Below are 21782 nucleotides of genomic sequence, written 5' to 3' on the forward strand. Positions count from 1 at the left end.
AAAAACGGCTTGCGCATCAAGCAAGAATTTAGGTGCATCCATGATATGATATAACGCGGCTCTTATTAGTTATTATTAGCATCACATTCACACAAAGTACAATCAGCATTCAATCTCAGAATCTGCACAGTCCTACCACTGACAAACTTGAGCACCTTCACCTTGTGAGAGAAAGAGAGTAAGTTCCAAATTTTCAGCATGTAATACTGCAAAAACTTGGTACATATACTCATACTTCTCTCTTTTGTTATTAATGTTACTCTTGGACCGAAAATAAATATTTTTTTTATATTTTAAAGGATAGTTGTTAGAAAACATTTACCTAACAAATAAACCAAGTCTTTTATTTTTGAGCAGCTGTGTTTTTTTTTTCCGGTGCTGAGGTCTGTTCACATTTGAAAAATTTATAATCTCTGTGATGGGTTCCACCAAGTTGGCACTATTATTCTTAAGCTTTAATTGTTTGATTTGAGTTCATTCTAATCGTCCGGTGTGTAACTTTGACCTTAGTACTATATAAACACACGCCATTTCTTCTTCTGAATCGTTTCAGTATTATTTAATAAAAAAAAAGAGACCGAAAGGCACACGTTTTTTTTTTTCCTTCTTTTGTTTGTTCTTCTTCCGTCTGAACAATGTGTTGTTGCCGATTAATGAGACGTATTTAGCGTCCCTCCTTTCTCCCCTGAATCTGCGCTTGTTCTTCGTCCTCCACAAGATCAGCACCTTCAAGAAGTAATAAAGATATTTGTACTTTTTGTTAGCATGTTTTGTATCAATGAACAAGTATAAAAAAACACACAACACAGCAACTTTTTCCTCTTTTTTTCTTTTATGTCTGTATATGAAAGTTTGATATTTATTGCTATGTGTGGTTTTATTTTATTTTATTTTTTCTTTGGATAAATCCGGGACTAATATGAACACCTTTTTTTAAGCATCTTTATTTTGGAAGCACTTGGAAGAAGCTTAAATCTGCTTTTTTGTAGCTTCACGTTTCCGAGTGCTTCAAATGCTTCACATTTCTGGAAATTTGTTATAACAATAATGTTTAGTGAATTCATAAAAATGGCCACCAAGTCTCGCAACTTCTTTGGATTCAAAACAACTCAACAACCTTTATTTATTATTTATTTTTTATCTTAAATAGGGAAGATCTCAACAACCAAATAGGTAGAGTGAAGTACAAAGAGTACTCAATGATTATGAAATAAGATAAATACTAACAACCGTTTCTAATTAATGATCAAAATATATTTAAATTTTTTTTTAATTTTCAGCACTGATCTGAGATGGGTGGAGAGAATAGTGTAGATGGAAAAGAGAAGAGTAAAAGTGATGATGAGGCAACCACATCAGAGAATCAGGGAGAAGCCAAAACCGTGAACGGTGAAAAAGAAGATCAGAAGGTAAAGAAAAATGAGAAGCAGGAAACGGTGCCGTTTCACAAGCTGTTTTACTTTGCAGACTCCACAGACATTCTTTTGATGGTAGCTGGGACCATTGGTGCCATTGGAAATGGCATGGGTTTGCCTCTCATGACGCTCCTCTTTGGTCAAATGATTAATAGCTTCGGTGCTAACCAGCAAAACTCAAACGTGGTGGATGAAGTTTCCAAGGTTAATAACTTATCCTCAAGTTTCTCATTTTTATTATTACTTTTTTTTTTTAACTTGAAAAGAGAAAACCTTATGTTACTCTTTTTTCTCTTACCATATTATTTCTTTAATATTTGTGTTTATGGCTTTATGGTAATCTTGGGAGTTATTATTATTATTATTATTATTATTATTATTATTATTATTATTATTATTATGACATGGTTCAGTTAAATGATGAATTTGCAGGTTGCTTTAAAATTTGTGTACTTGGCAATTGGAAGTGGGGTGTCAGCGTTCCTCCGTAAGTTTTGGTTTTTTTGTTTCTAATGCCAACATGTTCTGAGTATTTTATGACATGGGGAAAAAGAGAATGAAATTGAGAGGACCATTTTTTTTTGTTTTGTTTTCAGAGGTTAGTTGCTGGATGGTCACAGGAGAGAGACAAGCAGCAAGAATCAGGGGATTGTATTTGAAGACTATACTGAGACAAGATGTTGCTTTCTTTGATAGAGAAACAAACACTGGTGAGGTGGTTGGGAGGATGTCCGGTGACACAGTTCTCATACAAGATGCCATGGGTGAGAAGGTAATAATTCTTCTATTTTTTTTTTTTGGAAAAAAAAGAAAGAGCTCAACATTTACAGTAGAGTTTATTACAATTGAAGAAATAAAAAGAAATAAAGACAACCAAAGTTTTCAAATAATAAGTATAATAATGTATTTATGTAAAAATTTTTTATGTGGTGCCAAGATTTTCATTATAGTAGCATAGAAAAAGATGACAATTGAATTCTTGGCATTTTGAACAGGTTGGGAAGTTTATTCAGCTAGTAGCAACATTTATTGGTGGATATGTGGTTGCATTTATCAAAGGGTGGCTTCTTACTGTTGTGATGTTGTCCACTCTTCCACTTCTTGTTGTGGCTGGTGCTGCCATGGCCATAGGCATAAGCAAGATGGCTTCCATGGGTCAAGCTGCATATGCAAAAGCTGCACATGTTGTTGAACAAACTATTGGCTCAATAAGAACTGTATGTTTTCATTTTCTAGAATTAGAATGTGGTTATTACTTGTTGCATAATGTGTTGCTATAATTATGATGCCTACATTTGCAGGTTGCATCTTTTACAGGGGAAAAACAAGCAGTATCTGATTATGACAAGCATCTTGTGGAAGCCTACAAATCAGGACTACAAGAAGGTTCCATGGAAGGGTTTGGTCTAGGCACAATGATGCTTTTTATCTTCTGTGGCTATTCTCTGGCTGTATGGTTTGGCGCAAAGATGGTAATGGAAAAGGGATATAACGGCGGCACGGTGATTAATGTCATTGTTGCCGTGTTAACTGCTTCCATGTAAGGAGCTTCACTAGCTTCTAAGTTCTAGCCAAAACAGGTTCACATTACATAAATACATTCATACTTCATCTTATTTACATTTTTTTTATTGTATGCGTTAGGTCTCTTGGTCAGGCATCTCCTAGCTTGAGCGCTTTCGCGGCAGGTCAGGCTGCGGCATACAAAATGTTTCAGACAATTGAGAGGAAGCCGGAGATAGATTCGTATGATCCGAGTGGAAAGACATTGGAGGATATCCAAGGTGACATTGTGTTAAGAGATGTTTGTTTCAGTTATCCATCAAGACCTGAGGAATTGATATTCAATGGACTCTCCCTTCATATACCGAGTGGCACCACTGCAGCTTTAGTCGGAGAAAGTGGAAGTGGAAAGTCCACAGTTATCAGTTTGATAGAAAGATTCTATGATCCACAAGCTGGTGAGGTTCTCATTGATGGCATCAACTTGAAAGAGTTTCAGCTTCGGTGGATCAGAGGAAAAATCGGCCTTGTTAGCCAGGAGCCGGTTTTGTTTGCGTCTAGCATTAGGGAGAATATTGCATATGGAAAGGAAGGAGCAACAACTGAGGAGATCAAAGCATCCACTGAACTCGCAAATGCTGCCAAGTTCATCGATAAATTGCCACAGGTTCTAGTAGCTAGAGTTTACTTGAATTTGTTGAGTAGCAAATATTGGTTTTAACTTTTGACCTTTGCATGCAGGGATTGGACACAATGGTTGGTGAGCATGGAGTTCAGTTGTCCGGGGGACAGAAGCAGCGCATTGCCATAGCGAGAGCGATCCTGAAAGATCCAAGGATTCTGCTTCTAGATGAAGCCACAAGTGCACTGGATGCAGAGTCCGAAAGGGTAGTGCAAGAGGCTCTAGATAGGATCATGGTTAACCGAACTACTGTGGTAGTCGCGCATCGCCTGAGCACGGTGAGGAATGCTGAAATGATTGCTGTGATTCATAGAGGGAAGATGGTTGAGCAAGGTACCACACAACTAACTTTGATCAGAATTCAGAAGCAATGCTACTTTTTTATGTGTGTGAACTTAAACATGTTCATTGATCAGGTACACACCTAGAATTACTCAAGGATCCTGAGGGAGCTTACTCTCAGCTTGTACGCTTACAACAAGTAAACAAGGAATCAAAAGAAAGTGCAGATCATCAAAGCAAGAATGAACTTTCATCAGAGTCTTTTAGACAATCCAGTCAAAGGAAATCACTCCAAAGATCTATCAGCAGGGGATCATCGATAGGGAACAGCAGCCGCCACTCGTTTAATGTTTCGTTCGGTTTGCCTACCGGAGTTAATGCCCCTGATCCTGACCATGAAAGATTCGAAGCTAAGGAAGAAGTGCCGGAGGTTCCACTACTGCGCCTGGCCACCCTCAACAAGCCGGAGATTCCAGTTCTTCTGATTGGATGTTTAGCAGCCGTAGGAAATGGAGTCATATTTCCAATATTCGGAGTCTTGCTTTCTAGTGTGATCAAAACATTCTATGAGCCATTTCATGAGATGAGAAAGGACTCAAGGTTTTGGTCACTAATGTTTGTTGTACTTGGCCTTGCATCGTTTTTTATGATTCCGGCCCGCGCATACTTCTTTTCTGTGGCTGGATCAAAGTTAATTCAACGTATAAGGTTAATGTGTTTCGAGAAGGTTGTCAACATGGAAGTTGGTTGGTTTGATGAGCCGGATAACTCAAGCGGCACCATTGGCGCAAGGCTCTCTGCCGATGCTGCATCGGTTCGCGCCCTTGTTGGCGATGCACTTGGGCTCTTAGTTAATAACATAGCATGCGCGTTGGCTGGTTTAATCATCGCCTTCGTCGCCAGCTGGCAGTTGGCATTGATTGTTCTTGTCTTGCTTCCCCTGGTTGGAATAAATGGATATGTTTCAGTGAAATTCATGAAAGGATTTAGTGCAGATGCAAAGGTGAGTAATTATTTTAAAGTGAATATCCAATCTAATTATGATTGAAATTCTGAATATATGTTATAATGGAAACTGATGCAGGTGATGTATGAGGAAGCAAGCCAAGTTGCTAATGATGCAGTTGGAAGCATAAGAACTGTTGCCTCATTCTGTGCTGAAGACAAGGTTATGGAACTATATAGGAAGAAATGTGAAGGCCCTATGAAATCAGGGATCAGACAAGGGGTGATTAGTGGATCAGGATTCGGTATTTCATTTTTCTTTATGTTTTGTGTCTATGCAACAAGTTTCTATGCCGGAGCTAGGTTGATGAAGGCCGGGAAGGCGACATTCTCAGATGTTTTCCGGGTACGAACTAACTCATCTTCATCCTTACCAGAAATTCATTGCAAAATGATTAATATTGGTTTTTCTCTTGTTAAAATGGTAAATATTTTGTTTTTGTCTTTGTTTTGCAGGTTTTCTTTGCTTTAACTATGGCTGCTATTGGAGTATCCCAATCAAGTTCCTTTGCCCCTGACTCAAGCAAAGCCAAGTCAGCTGCTGCTTCCATATTTGGAATAATTGATAGGAAATCAAAGATAGATCCTAGTGATGAGTCCGGTAGAACCTTGGATACCGTCAGGGGCGATATAGAGATTTGTCATGTAAGCTTCAAGTATCCATCTCGGCCAGATGTACAAATTTTCCGGGATCTTAGCCTGGCTATCCATTCTGGCAAGGTAAATTTTTCAATAGCCATACAGTTTTCCTTCGTGTGAGGTTAATAGTTAAAAATCATTAGATAACAATTGGTAAAACATGTCAAATCATTTAACTACTCTCACTTATTAACTTCACTTAAAAACAACTACACATGAGTTTTCATCTTTTCAATAGGTGAAAACTCACATATAGTTGTCTTCGTATAAGGTTAATAGTTAAAAACCAAGATAACAATTTGGTAAAACATGTCGAATATTTAACGTCTCTCAACTATTAACTTCTCGTCTTTTTTAGAGTAAACTATACTCAGTTCCCTGGAGGTTATGGTTACCATTAAGAATTGAATTGTAATTGCAGACAGTGGCACTTGTTGGAGAAAGTGGAAGTGGGAAATCAACAGTGATATCGTTGTTACAGAGATTTTATGAGCCAGATTCAGGTGAAATCACACTGGATGGTGTAGAAATAAGGCAGTTACAGCTCAAGTGGTTACGGCAACAAATGGGACTTGTAAGCCAAGAACCAGTGTTGTTCAATGAATCCATCCGTGCAAATATTGCTTATGGAAAAGGTGGGAATGCAACTGAATCAGAAATCATAGCTGCCGCAGAATTGGCCAATGCACATAGGTTTATCAGTGGTTTACATCAGGTAAAACAGATACGCTTGCTTAAGCCTAACATAAACCTTGCTTGTTAATTAAGTTCCTTTGCAAAATCGGTCATCATAATTTGAGCATCATTTATGAATGTGAATTGGTAACTATATAAGGTTTGTCTATATTTTTAGTTATATTATTTGTGAATTAAGAAAGTAATTAGTATTAAAGGATTTACCGATTTAGAATATTCTAAATGTGACATTTGTATTTTAAAAATGTCAAGTGTATATTAAAATTTAGTCACGAAATTAGTTACTATCTAGTTATATATAAATTCATGTGTTGTTTAAAGAGTACACTACTTGACAAATAAAAAAGTGAAATTGAATGATTATGATAGTCTAACAATTTGATTTAGATTTATCATTGGATGACCAATTCACATATGAACATGTGCTAACTAACTGATGTCATGTTATTCTTCTTAATCTTAGGGATATGACACTATAGTGGGAGAGAGGGGAACCCAATTGTCTGGTGGCCAAAAGCAACGTGTAGCTATAGCACGTGCCATAATCAAAAGTCCAAAGATCTTACTATTAGATGAAGCAACAAGTGCATTAGATGCAGAGTCAGAAAGAGTTGTTCAAGATGCATTAGACAAAGTCATGGTCAACAGGACCACCGTGGTCGTGGCACACCGCTTATCCACAATAAAAAACGCTGATGTTATTGCTGTGGTGAAGAACGGAGTTATAGTAGAGAAAGGAAGACATGAAACATTGATTAATGTTAAGGATGGATTTTATGCATCTTTAGTTCAACTTCACACAAGTGCTTCAACTGTGTGAATTTTTCCATTTATTATTATTATTATGTAAATTATGAGAGGTGCATATGAAAGTCAATACATACCTAATCTCTATCTCGCTTCCATGTAAGAAAATTGTTTCAAACATGAATAGAATACGGGCAGTCGCCTACAATATAGTAATTTGTGATGAAATATATAGCAAGCTTTTTGCATTGATCATGGACTTTATTATAAGAATTTAAATTTTATGTATTATCGGTATAAAAAGAGAAAATCTTCGCTTACAAGCGATTAAGGCTTGTAAGTCTTACAAGTCCAATTAACAACTAATCCCAAATTGCGCTCCTAGTGTTGCGTACCCTTCACGCGCTATATAACAGAACTCGCGAATATATAACTTCCAATTTTCAAAAGATTTCGTTTCCTTCTTCGTTCTCTTTCTTGCCAAATTTCGTCGTTCTCCTTCTCGCGCGTCTTCCCCTGCCTTTTCAATCGTCCTTCTCCTTCTTCGTCATTGACGTGAGTTTCTCTCTCTGTAACTCTAGCTTCGTTTTTTTTTCGATTTTCTGGTTTCTGAAATCAGAGTTTGAACTCGTTTTGAAGATAATGGTTAATTCAAGCTCAGATTGTCAGGTGAATGAGGGCAAATTAGATTTTGAATTTGAATCTAACGAAGTTCCTGAGGTTTGATTTACATTCAACTAATTACGATTACTCTGAATTTTACTTTGAATTTTGATGCAGTTATTCGTCTATCATTGTCTAGCTGAATAATTCGTGAACATTAACTGTGAAACTAATGCGTGAACATAAATCTGTGGATTGAATCTAATGTATTTGTTTTGATTAATTATCTGCAATTTATAGCAGACGCTCGGGTGTAGATCAGAATTTTTTGGGTGTATTTTAGGGGAAGTGTGGGTGTATTTACAGTTTATGGCATTTTGTTATTTAAGTTGAGTTGTTGTCGTTTGGGTGTATTAGATCAGAAATTATTGGGTGTATTTTTAGTTTTTGACATGGTGTATTCTGCAGCCTCTCTGTGTTGTTGATGACCAGTTTGTTCCGAAGGTTAGAATGACTTTTACCACCCTTGAAGATGCTGGAAAATTTTACAAGGACTACGCCAAGGCTGCAGGTTTTTCTACAAGAGTTCGGAGCACAAATAGGAAGGGAAACGAGATTAAGAATCAATTGATTACATGTAGCAGAGAGGGAAAATGGAAATCTAAAATATCTCCGACTGAGAAGACAAATCCCACAGCCGGTTTAAACTGTCCTGCAAGAATTTATATACACACATTGAAAGATGTTGGTGCTTGGATCATTTCAAAGGTTGTGCTGGATCATTCACACCCTTACTGTCTAAGTAAAGTAGAGATGCTCAAACAGCATAGGGAACTAAGCATGTCCATTCGTCGTACAATAGAGAATAACGAGGAGGCTGGTATTAGATAAAGCAAAACTTACCAATCATTTGTTGCGGCAGCCGGGGGTCACCGCGAGTTAAATTTTATTGAAAAGGATGTGAGGAATTACATTACGAGAGAAGTGCGGAATATTTCTGAACAAGAAGATGCAAAGGAATTCGGAAAATATTTGTTAAGAATGAAAGAGAAGAATCAGAATTTCTTTTTTGAGCTTGAACTCGAGGATGATCAATCGATTAAGCTGGCTTTTTGGGCCGATGCAAGAAGTAGAGCTGCCTTTGAGTATTTCGGAGATGTTATTTTATTTGACACCACCTACAATACAAACAGGTAATAAACTGTCCATGTTTATGATGCTAAATTAATGTTGTTTTATGAATCTTCCGCAGAGGTGTATATTGGGTATTTTTGGGTGTATACAAAGCATTTTTTGTGTGTACGTAATGATTTTTCATTCTGCACTATGGTAATTTGTTTCAGGTATAATTTGGTTTGTGGTTCTTTTGTCGGGGTGAATCACCACAGTCAGTCAACACTTCTTGAATGCTCTTTGATGAAAAACGAAAAAATTGAATCATTCAAATGGTTATTTCAATGTTGGCTTCGTTTCTCACCGATCAATGTGCATCAATGAAAAGGGCTTTAGAGGCTTGTATGCTAACAACAATTCACCGTTGGTGTATTTGGCACATCATGAAGAAGATTCCAAGCAAATTAAACGGATACAAGGGACATGCAGAAATTGAACAAAAAATGAGCCAAGTTGTTTGGAACTCTCATAGTAAAGACTCATTTGATAGGAATTGGAATGATTTTCTGCTGAATTTTGGTCTTGTGGACAACAAGTGGCTTTCAGATAATGTTTGTTTAAAATCTGCAGCAGAGGTGTAAATTGCATGTTATTTCGGGTGTATTTATAGTCTGTTTTTGGGTGTATTCTGCAGATCTCTATGAAGACCGTCATGTATGGGTTCCAATCTATCTGGATCACCACTTCTGGGCAGGGATGAGAAGCACACAAAGGAGCGAGAGCATGCATTCATTTTTTAACAAGTTTATTACCTGGAACACCTCGCTTATTCAATTTTTCAAACAATACGATAATTGCCTCGGAAGCAGGGAGCAAGCAGAGAGAGAATCAGATGCTGCAGATTTTCATACGGTCATACCGTGTGCAACCAAATCCTCCATTGAAGCTCAGTTTCAAGATGTGTACACTCATCAAAAGTTTAGGGAAGTCCAAGCACAATTTAGAGGAAAGGCGAATTGCATCACTAAATTAACAAATTCTGCTCTAGGCTATTCAGTATACGAAGTTGGAGAACAAATTTTCAGCTCAATATTCAACAAGTTTGTGGTTACTTACGACTCAGTAGCAGCCGAGGTAAAATGTCAATGCTTATTATTCGAGTCAAGAGGCATATTGTGCCGTCATGCACTAAGCGTGTTAAGCTTTGAACGAGTAAGCCAAGTGTCACCTAGATATATACTGGAACGATGGAGCAAGAAGGTAAAGAGGTGACACACACACATCAAGAGCAGCCACGACGAGCCACTGTTGGAGCAAGAAGCAAGAGGTTTGACGAATTGGTTTTTTGTTCGCAAAATATTTGTGAATTTGCATCAAAATCGGAGGAGCTGACTGCAATTTTGCACCGTGCGTACGATAACATCATGGTTGAGATGGAATCATTGAAAGCCAAAAGGAAGGGGGACATCTTCTTTATCTCACGAAGACGCCAACTTGGAATCTGTTAACGAGCTTCAAAGCCCTCCAAGGATTCGAACAAGAGGACGTCCAAAAAATAGGCTAGGTTCAAAGTTGGACAAACAGATTGCAAATGCCTCAAAGAAGAAGAAAACGAAAGCTTTAAACGAGGTAAAAGTGATGTTCTTTAAATATGTGGTGATTGAGTTTAATTTTCTCGTTAATAGTTTAGCTAATATGTGAGTTTGTTATATTCAGTTAAACCTCTTTGATGCTGCATCAGTGGTGCATTCAAATTCCAGCCAATATCAAGGACGTGTTATGAATTATCAGTTCAGGGTACCAGCAGCAGCGGATAACTCTTTCGGTGTATAGTTACATAATATGGGTGTAAAAGCACTGTTCTTTTGGGTGTATTTCTGAATTTTTTTGTGTTTCACATTATATATATATATATATATATATATATATATATATATATATATATATATATATATATATATATATATATATTTCACAATCTGCTGTTTATGTTATAAAATATTGTTTTTTGTTACTATGGTTTAAGGGTTTTAGGGTTTAGGGTTTAGGGTTTAGGGTTTTAGGGTTTAGGGTTTAGGGTTTAGGGTTTAGCGTTTAAGGGTTTTAGGGTTTAGGGTTTACGGTTTAGGTTTTAATGTTTAGGATTTAGGTTTTAGTGTTTAGTGTTTAGGGTTTAGGGTTTAGGATTCATGGTTTTAGGGATAAAGCATCAGGGGATAGATGTTTGGGTGTATATTCAACTTTCTTTGGGTGTAAAAAAAGTCAGGTTATGGGTGTATATTTGGTTTGATGTTTTCCTTCATATTATAGTACCTGTAATTCAAACATTTTGAATATAGCAGAGAGAGTTTTACTCATAATTGGCAAATTTTTACAGCATGTGTTCAATTTGTTACAAGACTATATAACAGTTACATTAATCAGTGTCTATATCCTTAGAATCTATCTGACAATATGGACTCAATAACAATGAGGATGGCTTGGACAGTCTTATTGCATTACTTCCCCTAATGGCTTCAGCTTTGTCTTGATTCATTTCATGGAATAGAATCCGGGAAACATATTCTACTCTAAAGTGGTCCATCTCGTCCTACAGTTAAAAAGAATATTCTGTTTAATCAACCATGTTAATTGAGTAAAGTAATACAGAGTTATTTAGTTTTAAACACATTTACCTGGGTCCAATTGTGCCACTCATAGTTCAGCCTTTTAATGTTTGCGGCCTGAAATATCTCAAGCCACTTCATTACGTAGATAGCACAGTCATAGCTAAAAACCAAGAAAATAAATTACAAATTACATATAGGAAAGTTTCATTTTCAGAGTGAAAGATTTATACCTTGTCTTTTGGCCTGAGATGTGAAGGTATGGTGGTACAATTTCCTTGTCCTTGTCCCTTGTCTTCAGAGGTGCCCCCCAGCATATACTTTAATTCGTGAAATTACATATCCCTTAAAACACAAAACAAATCAGTAATACATGAATAAATTCAATAAAGGGATACACCCAAAGGAGCACAAAGTTACACCTTATATTGAACAGAAATACACCCAACTATTAAAATACAGAACAAAGAAACCAACTTACAATGAATGTATTCAGGGCAGTTCTCTCATCAGACGGAGATTTCGTGTGATATGGGTCGACTATATAAAATTTTTGCTTTCTTGTATCAGCCAACCATAACCATCAATGTTGTGAATGGCAAACAGGTGCAAATATCTGAAATATGTTCAGATTGAACACTGTTTTAGTTTATTTGGCACATAAGTAAAAAATGGTAATAAGAAGTTTTAGAAATGAAAACTTACATAACGATGCGATGCTAATTTTTTAAGGTCAAAGAAGGGTATAAACATTGGGTAGTCTTCCACCCTGAATAACTTATTATTTTTAGACTGTAAGAATACCCCTTGTGGATGATTTGCAATGGCCATGTTCTGCAAAAATTGTGAACCACCAAATGAATACAGAAAATACACCCAAACGAATGCAGAAAATACACCCAAATTAATACACAACTTACACCCAATTGAACACAGAAAATACATCGAAATAAACACATAAAATACACCCAAAATTCGTTGAAGCAACACTTACCACAATATCAGGGGGGAGACAGTATACTTCTTCTTGAAACCTTTTAATCTTTTGCTGGTTTAGGATGAAGCACTTGGCAGAGACAATCTAGAAAAAGATGCCGAAATCAATTTTACATCAATCAGCATTGCAGTTAATTTTGGTGATAAAAACATTAATGTTATTGTAATATTACCTCAGCTTCTATATGCGTTTCAGTTGCGAGTGATGCAAGGTGGAGTTTTGACAAAATGTATTTATCTTGGGCTTGGAGTGTGTAGACGGTGTCAAACTCATTAGTTAGTCCATCTGCGTATGTCTTCACTCGTATGGCCCAGAGGTAGCATTTCTCTTTCATGTCAGAAGTATCTTCATTCGTCCTCGCAGGAGTTTCAAACTTCTCGAAACTCTCTCCGCCACTCTCCTTTCGAATCTATGGACTTTTTTCTTTTGTTGTCACCCCACCACTTGCAATTTTTTGTACCAGATCCCCTAATTGTTCTAGCAGTTTTGGGGTTTCAGGAGTTTTTGCCCTCTCTCCATCTTGCGTTGACGCTCCCTTCTGCGTTGCTGCTTCTTCTTGGCTTGAATCAGTCAAGCCAAGGCTGAATGATGGCATGAGATCTATTTTAGGAACATACGATGCTGTCCGTGCCATCATCATCAGCGCAGCAGCGTCTTCTGGGGCTGGATTACTGCGTGATCATGTATAACGTATTATAAGAATAAGAATATACGAATGATAACCAAACATTGATTTTACTCTGATGAACTTATATTTTAGATGGAGCTGGGGAAGCGTGGGTGTGCTTTCTTCAGGTTTTTGGGGTGGTTCAGGAGTGCTGCAGGGTTACATAAAATTAATCATGTTATAAAAAAACTAGTCAGGGATCTATCGTGAAATATACACCCCAACAGGGGCAATATACACCCAAACTGTAACCAAATACACACCCAAGACTATTTATTACCTTTTTGTAGTTCCTTCAATTTGTAGCACAGGGTTGGTTCATTTTCTGTCACAGGTGTTTGTTCAATTTCTGGCATAGTGGTTGTTTGGGACAGTGGTAGACAAACTTGAATCGGAACTCTAAACAAGAAAAAAAATAAAAGGTTAAAAAAGCCTCCGAAAATAAAAAGGTTATAAGGTTGAAATTTTCTTGAAAAACTCACATTGCAAGCGCTTCGGACTGTGTCTCTTTCCTTACAACCATCATGTTCTCTTCAGCTGGCTCACTGGCTGACTTTACAACCAGACTCAACCTAAAATACACCCTAAGAAAATTAAAAATACACCCGAAGCATTCAAAAGAAAGACAGGCTTTGTTTTTTGAGAACTTACATACTTGCAGTTTTTGCTTTTTTTTCCTGCCTTTTTTTTTCTCGAATACAATATTAAAGGGATTTTTTTCTAAAAAAAATATATACAAAATTAGAAGTAGAAGGTAATACAAGAATAAAAGCAACGGTTATTTGCAAGAGAAATTACATGCTCTCTGCCGGTTTGTTTACGCTACTTTGGTCTGTGTGTCCTTGAGATGAAGGATCATCACTTCCTAAGTTTATGTCCGGTATTCTAAACATAATAGAGTACATGTTATTCATAAAAAATACCATACTGTTAAATCAAGATAAGAAGATTTTATCAAATAAAGCTTCTTACGTTTCAGATGAGACATAGTGACCTTCCGTCGATCGCAGGTCAGCTTCTTTCTCCCTGGCAAACAACAAACAATTATTAGCAATGAAAACAACTTAAAATCTTAAATATACACCCTAACAAGACATACCCCTGTGCAGTATATTTTTCATTGTTTTCCCTTAAGAATTCATCTAATTCTTCAGTTCCAATTTCAGATCTGACAGTACATGCATAAAAGAACATGTTAACAAATATAATTTTGATGATAGACGGTAATATAACTTACAAAGTACTGTACCCATGATAGGATTGATCTTGCTCAGAAGATGAATCCTCAACAATGACCTTTTTCTTTTTGGATTGTGTCCTGGGGGAAAAAAATAAGTATGAATCAGAAATACAAAATTAATTTGATCACAAAATACTAACCAAAGAAGTGATTACTTTTGTGGTGTTCTCTGAGTCTTTTTCTTTGTTTTTTGCTTCTCTACTGGTGATGATTCTTCGCTTCTAAAAGTTAATAAGAGACGCTCTGTTAATACATGAAATCTTGATAATAAACCCAAAGAAAAGCAGTAATAATTTCAGAACATTACTCATTATTTGATTCAGATTCTGAATCAGAATCCTCCTGAATCTTCTTTTTTTTTTTTTTGGACTCCATTCTGGAAGGCAAACAATCATTATTTATAAACATACTAAAAGGAAAAAAATACACCCAAATGAATGCACCAAATACACCCAAATGAATTCATAAAATACACCTGAATGAATTCACAAAATACACCCAACTGGATAAACAAAATACATCCAAGTATGTTACTTACTTTTTGGCTTTTCGGGTGGGTTGTTTCCTTGTTGAATCCTCTGAGTCTTCTTCAGTCTCAGACTCAGAGGTAGAATGGACCTCACTTTTAGTTGTTTTAGTCTCAGATGATGATGATGAAGTCTCAAATGATGATGATGAACTTGCCTTCCTTTTTTTTTTTTGTTTTTTTGGTTTCTTCTTTTTTTTCTTTTTTCTCTATTTCTTTCATTTTCTCCTTTGTTTCGGACATCTTTACAATTTCCTGAAACATTAGAAATTTTAGTTAGTAGCATTCAGGTAAATAAAATACACCCAAGATATTTTTGTTCACTTACCATATGTTCCTCCATTTCTCCCCTCATTCTTTCAACCAACTGCTCTTTAGTCCAGTTGGCAATCCAGGGTTCTGGAGGTCTTTTTGCCCTCTTCTTGTCTTTATTTTTTGATAGATGAAAGTAAACTATCATCAGGGCAAACAGGCAGCCGTCAATTGCCTTTTTCTTTTGCAGATTGTAATCTGTTATGCCCTTGATGATAAAATTCAAAACATGTGCTCCCCAGTTCCACTCTGTTATTGTGTCCATCTTGAAAATTGGTGCCAGGTGCACAGGAGAGATTTTGTTTATTGTTGTTGGTAACAGGAACGCCATCTGTATATAGAGGATGAAAATCCTCTTGAACATGAGGCGATCCTGTTCATTATCAACACCAATAGCCATCATCTCATCTGTCAGATTTTTGAGGATCTTCCCCTGGAATCTTCTAAAAATTTGTTTATCGTCTTCAGAAAGATCCTTATAATTGATTTTCTGAGGAAATAGATCTCCTACAAAAGGAAAATAACATAGTATAAAAATCACTTGAAATACACCTATGTTTGTAGCGAGTTACCTGACGCGTTGATGCCAAGCGCAGCCCCTATTATTTTTGGTCTTACTTTAAAGGAACCGTAGCCGGTTTTGAGTATGTTTTCCCCTAATTTAAAGGAGTTAGCCAACTCCTTTAATATTTGGTGATGCACCCTTAGCGGCAGGATGTGCATCAGGCCACCAAATCCTAAATCCCTAACAATTTCTTTCTTCTCCTTGCTCATATTTCTGAATTTGTCACTCAACAAATGGGTTGCACACTTAAGGTCTTTGGTTTGCTGTAAACAACGTAAAATTAGAGTCAGATATATTTCTATTTTGAAAAGCTGATTTGATCTAAGACATATATTTGTTCTTACATTTTTTCCAGCTTGGTTTCTGCCTGCCATTTTTTCTGAAATGAAAAATACACCCATAGATATCAGTCAGATACACCATAGATCAGCCGCATACACCTATACAGATTTTCATAAGTATTTAATTAGATCAGTTCAAAATGATGTTTCAATTCACTCAAACATGCATAAATATACAAGGTCAAGCAACATTACAAGGTCAAGAAATATACACCCAAGGACAGGCAATATTTAGAACACTTGCAACAGTTGATTATATTACATTATATCAGTTCAGAAATATACACCCAACAGACTATGCCATATACACCTAACAAATTATTCCATATACACCCACCAAATTACGCAATATACTCCCAAAAATCAGTTACAACTAGAACTAGAACAAGAAGAACAGCAAAACCTAGAACAACTGAGAAGAACAGTAAAACCTAGAACCAAGAAGAAGAGTAAAACCTAGAACAAGGAGAACATTAAAAACAGTAAAATGATAGTTAGAACAAGAAGAACACTAAAACCTACAAGAACGTAGAAGAACAGTAAAACCTAGTTCTTCGATTTCGAAATGTGGAAAATCTACAAGATGAGTAAAATAATAACGTACCTTGAGTAATATTTCTTCGTTTTTTCTGGAGATTGTTGATGGAGAGTTCTATCTTGTGTTGTGGAGAGTTCTAATCTTCGTGACGAGTTCTATCTCTTCAGTTTGGAATGTTGCTCGAAAATGGACGGTTTGTGTTTTCTTCGAAAAAGGAGAAGTGGAAGAGTGCGCCATAACGAGCGCTTTTTGCGAAGCGCAACCGTTGAGTTACGCGCGTGTAAATGACACTCCATTCAAAGTGAGTGAGTGCGCGCGTATTTTTGATGGGCTGGGCCAACTTGTAACACTTGTAGGCCGTTTTTGCTTGTATGTGTAACAGGCCCGGTATCAAAAATTTTATATAAACAATTAATTCTGTATTGAAATGCTTTTTTTATATTGGGATTTGTTCTGGCCCAATTAAATAAGAAATATGGGTCTATCAAGTGGATTTGCACTTCGTCCGTACAACGAGACTCCTTCCACGTGACACAATTTTCACTGAGAAAATCTGGACAGTTGGTAAAAATTTTTGAAGAGCTAGAGTCTAGCAGAATGAGGACCTACCCAAACAAATCATGGATAAAGGAGAGAGATCTATCCCTCTCTTCAAGTACGTCACTATAACCTAATCTAATTACTTCATCGTATGGACGCTAATAACTTAAATATTAGAGTGTTTTTGCAAGCGGTTCCACTCTGCCAACCATTTAACGACTCGCTGGCGTAGCTCCTCATCCCAGAACTCATTTAGATCCCGATGTTCAACGTCGCTTTTCACCAACCGATTCAACGAGCTCATGAACAGGATTTAAGGTTAAATAGATTAGTGAAAAAGTTTTAATTTAAATCCTATAGGTTATATGAGATCTGCTTTTAATTGTAAGACTTTGTTACTCTAGTGCAATTTTTTTTAATTTTTTTAAATATGTTAAATTTTTAAATACCAATGCAATTTACTGATAAAAGGCAGGACATATATGTAATAGCATTGATTTAGGAGAGATAATTAGTTATTTTTTAATTAAAAAAAGTGAACTACCCACAAATAGTCCAATGGAATTTTAGTTTAAAAATTTACTAATTCATTGGAATTAAAAAATAACAAATATTTTATTATAATTTGTAAATAGCAGTATTAATATCTAAATTTAAAAATATATTTCTTCTCATTAAAGTGTATGTAATTCTCTTTTTTTTTCTTTTTTTGGAATGAATGCAATTCTCTTCTTTATTATTTTTATATTGTTAAAAAAGTTTCATAAACAATTTTGATATAAACTTTTTAAAGTTTTTATTTGTTATGTATGTATATTCTTAATTAAACTGATACAAAAATTAATTAATATATTATAATCACTAATTTTGACAAAGAGTAAAAGCTACATGATCATTAAATATTATCTTTTTTTATCAGTATTTGACTAATAATAATTTGTACTTATATTTATAAAAATTTTGTATACAAAAAGTATATAATTTATATATATATTTATCAAAATTTACACATATGAATCAATACGATTTGTATTTACAATTTTTAGAATTTACATATATAAATTATTAAAATTTATTTATTAAAGATAATTCAATATTTATAGTGATCAAATAATAATAAAAAATATTAAAAATTAAAGGTCTCCAACAAATTTTCATTGGGAAATTATTATATTAATTAACAATTTAAATCTTGTTAGGCATAAATTCAGTATAAAATTAATTTTTTCAACAATAATCTTATCTTTCACGAAACTCGATCTTAATTTAATATCAGTAACATGCAAATTCCATAATCTTATTCTTACCCATGACAGGTGAGAACGAGGATGATGAAGGCAAAGAAACTAATTAAGTATACGTGAACGTCATGCATGACGAACTTGAATTATACTATTTTTATAGTAACTATCGAAGAAGAAGAAGAAAAAGGGTATGAATCAACGCATCAAATGCAAATGTCACTTGTGCTAGGTAATGTCAATGCTTGCCGCTAACTTAGCAAATTCATTGAAAGAATCGAAACGAAACCGGTAAAAGAAAATAATAATAGGGTACTCACCAAAAAAATGAATAAATAAATAATAGGGTAGTCATCTAACTACGTGACATGTACCAAATATATTTAATTTTATGTACCAAATATATTTAATTTTATCGAATCCAGTGGAACGGCGCCTAATATATATTAATTAATTTGGTTTCTGGAAGACAATGACACATTAGGTACTCTTTGGAATCTAATCAATATGATAATCAACTCATTAACCAAAGAGAAGCTAAGAGAGACAAAAGGGGCATGTGTGTTGCTTTCAAGTTGACTTAACACAAAAGTTAAACTTAATATCTTACTAATAAATCAAATCAAATCAAATTGAAAGACTTTGCATTTGTTAATTTTCTTTAGATTATTTTGGAATGAGGCACAAAGATTCTGTCATATTTTTAAACCCATTGTTTTCGCTCTCGTTTAATACTCTTTTATTTTAAAATAATGATCGTTTTAATTGTTTTTATATATTAAAAACAATGTATTTAGGTACAAAATAAATTTAGCTAGATACATTTCAATAAGGTCAAGTCTCTTGTGGTTAAAATAATTGTGATGGTTAAAGATGATAGATCAATCTAATAGCAATACCTGGGAGTCGTTAATTTATATTAGGATTAAGTACTTTTTTCATCCCTAACGTATGAGGTCAAAATCAAAATCGTCTTAATCTTTTTTTTTATTAAAATCATTTTAATATTACAAAACATTATAAAATTGTCTTTTTTTATTTTAATTTTATTTTTTTATCAAATTATCCTTAATTATTAATAAAAAAAATAAAAAACAAAAACAAAAATAAAACCTTACCCCACCCCACCCGTGTATCTCTTCCTTCTCTTTCCTCTCATCTCCTTTCCCCTCCTTTCTTCGAACTCCCCCCTCCCCTACCCCAACCCAACCCAACCCCAACCCCAAAAATCCCATCCCACCATCATCATCAGAAACAAAAAAAATTATAAAACAAAAAAAATTAACACACGCAACACATTCTGCATCAACATATTCTGCATCACACACGCAACAAGATAAAGCTGTAGCACCATCATCATGCGATTACTGCAATAGCTCCAGATCAGTTCTATATTATAGAGTAGATTCAGCGAAGCTCTTTTCCAATGCAGCCGCGAGGTTATTCAACAAGGTTAATACTATGGTGATGAAGACATATTGATTATTTAGGTGATGAAAGTATGTGACTGAAGCTGCTTCTATACGCGTGGCATCGATGCTGGGAGGAACTTCAACAATTACTGAATCAAAGTCAGAGCCATATGTCATGTTGCCATCCATTTTATTGTGATTAGCTTAAGTTAATTTTAATATTAAAGATATTAATTCGTGGGCCATTTTTGTATGGGCCTATTACTTTTTTATATAAAATGTGGATATGGTTTCATTGTTTTTTATAATCTAAGAAAAAAGATGTTATGGATTTAGGGTCAATTTATTTTTTGGTAATCAACCAAGAAAGAGGAATATTAGTAGCAATGACTAAAATTGGAGAAAATTAGTTGCTGGTAAACAAAAACTTGATGGATCGACTAACACTAATTAAATGAGTGAAAAATTGGAAAAAGTGGCCATAACAGGAAGAACAACAGTAGCATTATAATAACAACAATAATGGCAATGATGATAATAATAATAATCAGTAATATTAGATTAAAAAAAAACAGTGAGAACTTATTTTATTTAGTATTTATTAATTATTATAATAATTAATAAATATTAAATAAAAAATTTTTTAATTATTTTTAACTAATACTAGTATATATTTTCGTGTCTTGCACAGAATAATACATAAAATTATATAAATTTTTTTATTAAAATTTAAATAGAAAATATCTATAGTAATTATTATTATTATTATTATAAATATTTTATAATTTAAAAATATTAAAAATAATTAATATTTATTTTAATCAATTTGGATTCGGTGAATGGTCATCTCATTTGTCTATTTAAGCAAGTATTTAGAGTTCAAATCTCGCCTTGTGTGTATAACAATTCATTAGTTAGCGACAGACCCTTAATAAATAGAGCATCAATATGTGGTGGATTAGTCATCGACTTACCGAGTTAAAAAATCCGTAGAAACAAATTATATTTGTATTTAAAATAGATTAATTTTCCATTAATAGTAATACTTATGGACTTTTGTTTTATTGAAATTTACTTGGGACAATTTTATTTGTTGGTATCATATTCATTCTTGAAGTAAAAACAATATGATCAGCATTGTTACTTGTTAAAAGTTAAAACTTCACATTTTATGAAATAATTTCTAAATTTTCAAATTCATAAACTTATGTCGTTACAAAAGTTATTAGATCGATCGATTAATATTTCTTGGTAACATATTGTACCGAAACACTATCATTGAGTATTAGTTAGCGTGAAGAGAAACCAACAACAACTTTTGTTATTCAATATATAATTTATTCTATTAAAAAATAAATTAATATTTTCTAAACTTGTAAATATATTTTTTTCTAATTTTTTACACTATTTTATTTGACAATATTTACCATTAAAAAATAACAAATAACTATACTATTTTACAATATCTGTGATGTACAAAGTAATTTCTTATCTTAAAATTAATTTTGGTTAGTGAGATAAAATTTAAAATATTTTGTTATTTTCTTACTCAAATTTAAATTTAAATTTAGAATTGATTAACAACTCATTTTTTTAATTCAATAAAAAAATAAATTGGTTCGATACAAAATATTGAGCATTTAACAATTTCAATCATTTAAATTTTAATTACTAAAAATTGGATTAAAAATTAATTATAAACTTAATAATCGATAATATAATATATATATATATTATATTAGTACGTAAATAATAATATCTAATGTATTAATTATTTATTTTTTTGACAGAATTAATGTATAATCTATTGAGGATTGATTTATTATCTAAATTTTTTTTCATAAATTTTGTAATATGTGAAAATAGTGATCTTATTTTTATTATTATTTAAGAAACTTTTCACAATTTTTTAATTATGTAATTAACTTAATTCATAACCTTTATTATTATTTTTATACTAAAAAAATATCAATTTATATTATTTACATATTTTTTTATTACTAATAAATAAATAAGTATTTGCACTATTATATTTATTGTCCTAGAGAATGACTTAAATTACTTATTTTGGATGTTAAAGAATATTTTATATATTAAATTTATTAAATATTA

General features: G+C 33.9%; 1 protein-coding gene across 3 annotated transcripts; it reads left to right on the forward strand.

Annotated features, from left to right (window-relative positions):
• On the forward strand, nucleotides 1-7197 carry LOC107617811 (ABC transporter B family member 11). 3 transcript variants are annotated; one of them, XM_088498212.1, is made up of 13 exons: nucleotides 1-178; nucleotides 1281-1619; nucleotides 1848-1902; nucleotides 2012-2187; nucleotides 2411-2632; nucleotides 2717-2955; nucleotides 3060-3585; nucleotides 3660-3933; nucleotides 4017-4885; nucleotides 4967-5233; nucleotides 5344-5607; nucleotides 5948-6241; nucleotides 6686-7197. In XM_088498212.1, exons 2-13 carry the CDS (start codon nucleotides 1293-1295, stop codon nucleotides 7040-7042), a joined length of 3870 nt encoding a protein of 1289 aa, XP_088354338.1. In that variant the 5' UTR covers nucleotides 1-178; nucleotides 1281-1292; the 3' UTR covers nucleotides 7043-7197. The 3 variants fall into 3 exon arrangements, with proteins under 3 accessions (XP_088354338.1, XP_088354339.1, XP_016175170.1); XM_088498213.1 differs by having other exon boundaries at nucleotides 31-219; XM_016319684.3 differs by lacking the exon at nucleotides 1-178 and adding an exon at nucleotides 378-735.
• The last annotated feature ends 14585 nt before the right edge of the window (nucleotides 7198-21782 follow it).

Source organism: Arachis ipaensis, chromosome B9, assembly GCF_059453495.1.
Source record: "Arachis ipaensis isolate K30076 ecotype BB chromosome B9, ASM5945349v1, whole genome shotgun sequence".
Taxonomy (NCBI): domain Eukaryota; kingdom Viridiplantae; phylum Streptophyta; class Magnoliopsida; order Fabales; family Fabaceae; genus Arachis; species Arachis ipaensis.

Excerpts from the sequence above, each read along its gene's own strand:
- LOC107617811 (XM_088498212.1), top strand. The coding sequence starts at position 1,293 with ATGGGTGGAGAGAATAGTGTAGATGGAAAAGAGAAGAGTAAAAGTGAT. Across the intron at positions 1,620-1,847 it reads TGGTGGATGAAGTTTCCAAG|GTTGCTTTAAAATTTGTGTA; the intron begins GTTAATAACTTA and ends ATGAATTTGCAG. Across the intron at positions 2,188-2,410 it reads AAGATGCCATGGGTGAGAAG|GTTGGGAAGTTTATTCAGCT; the intron begins GTAATAATTCTT and ends CATTTTGAACAG.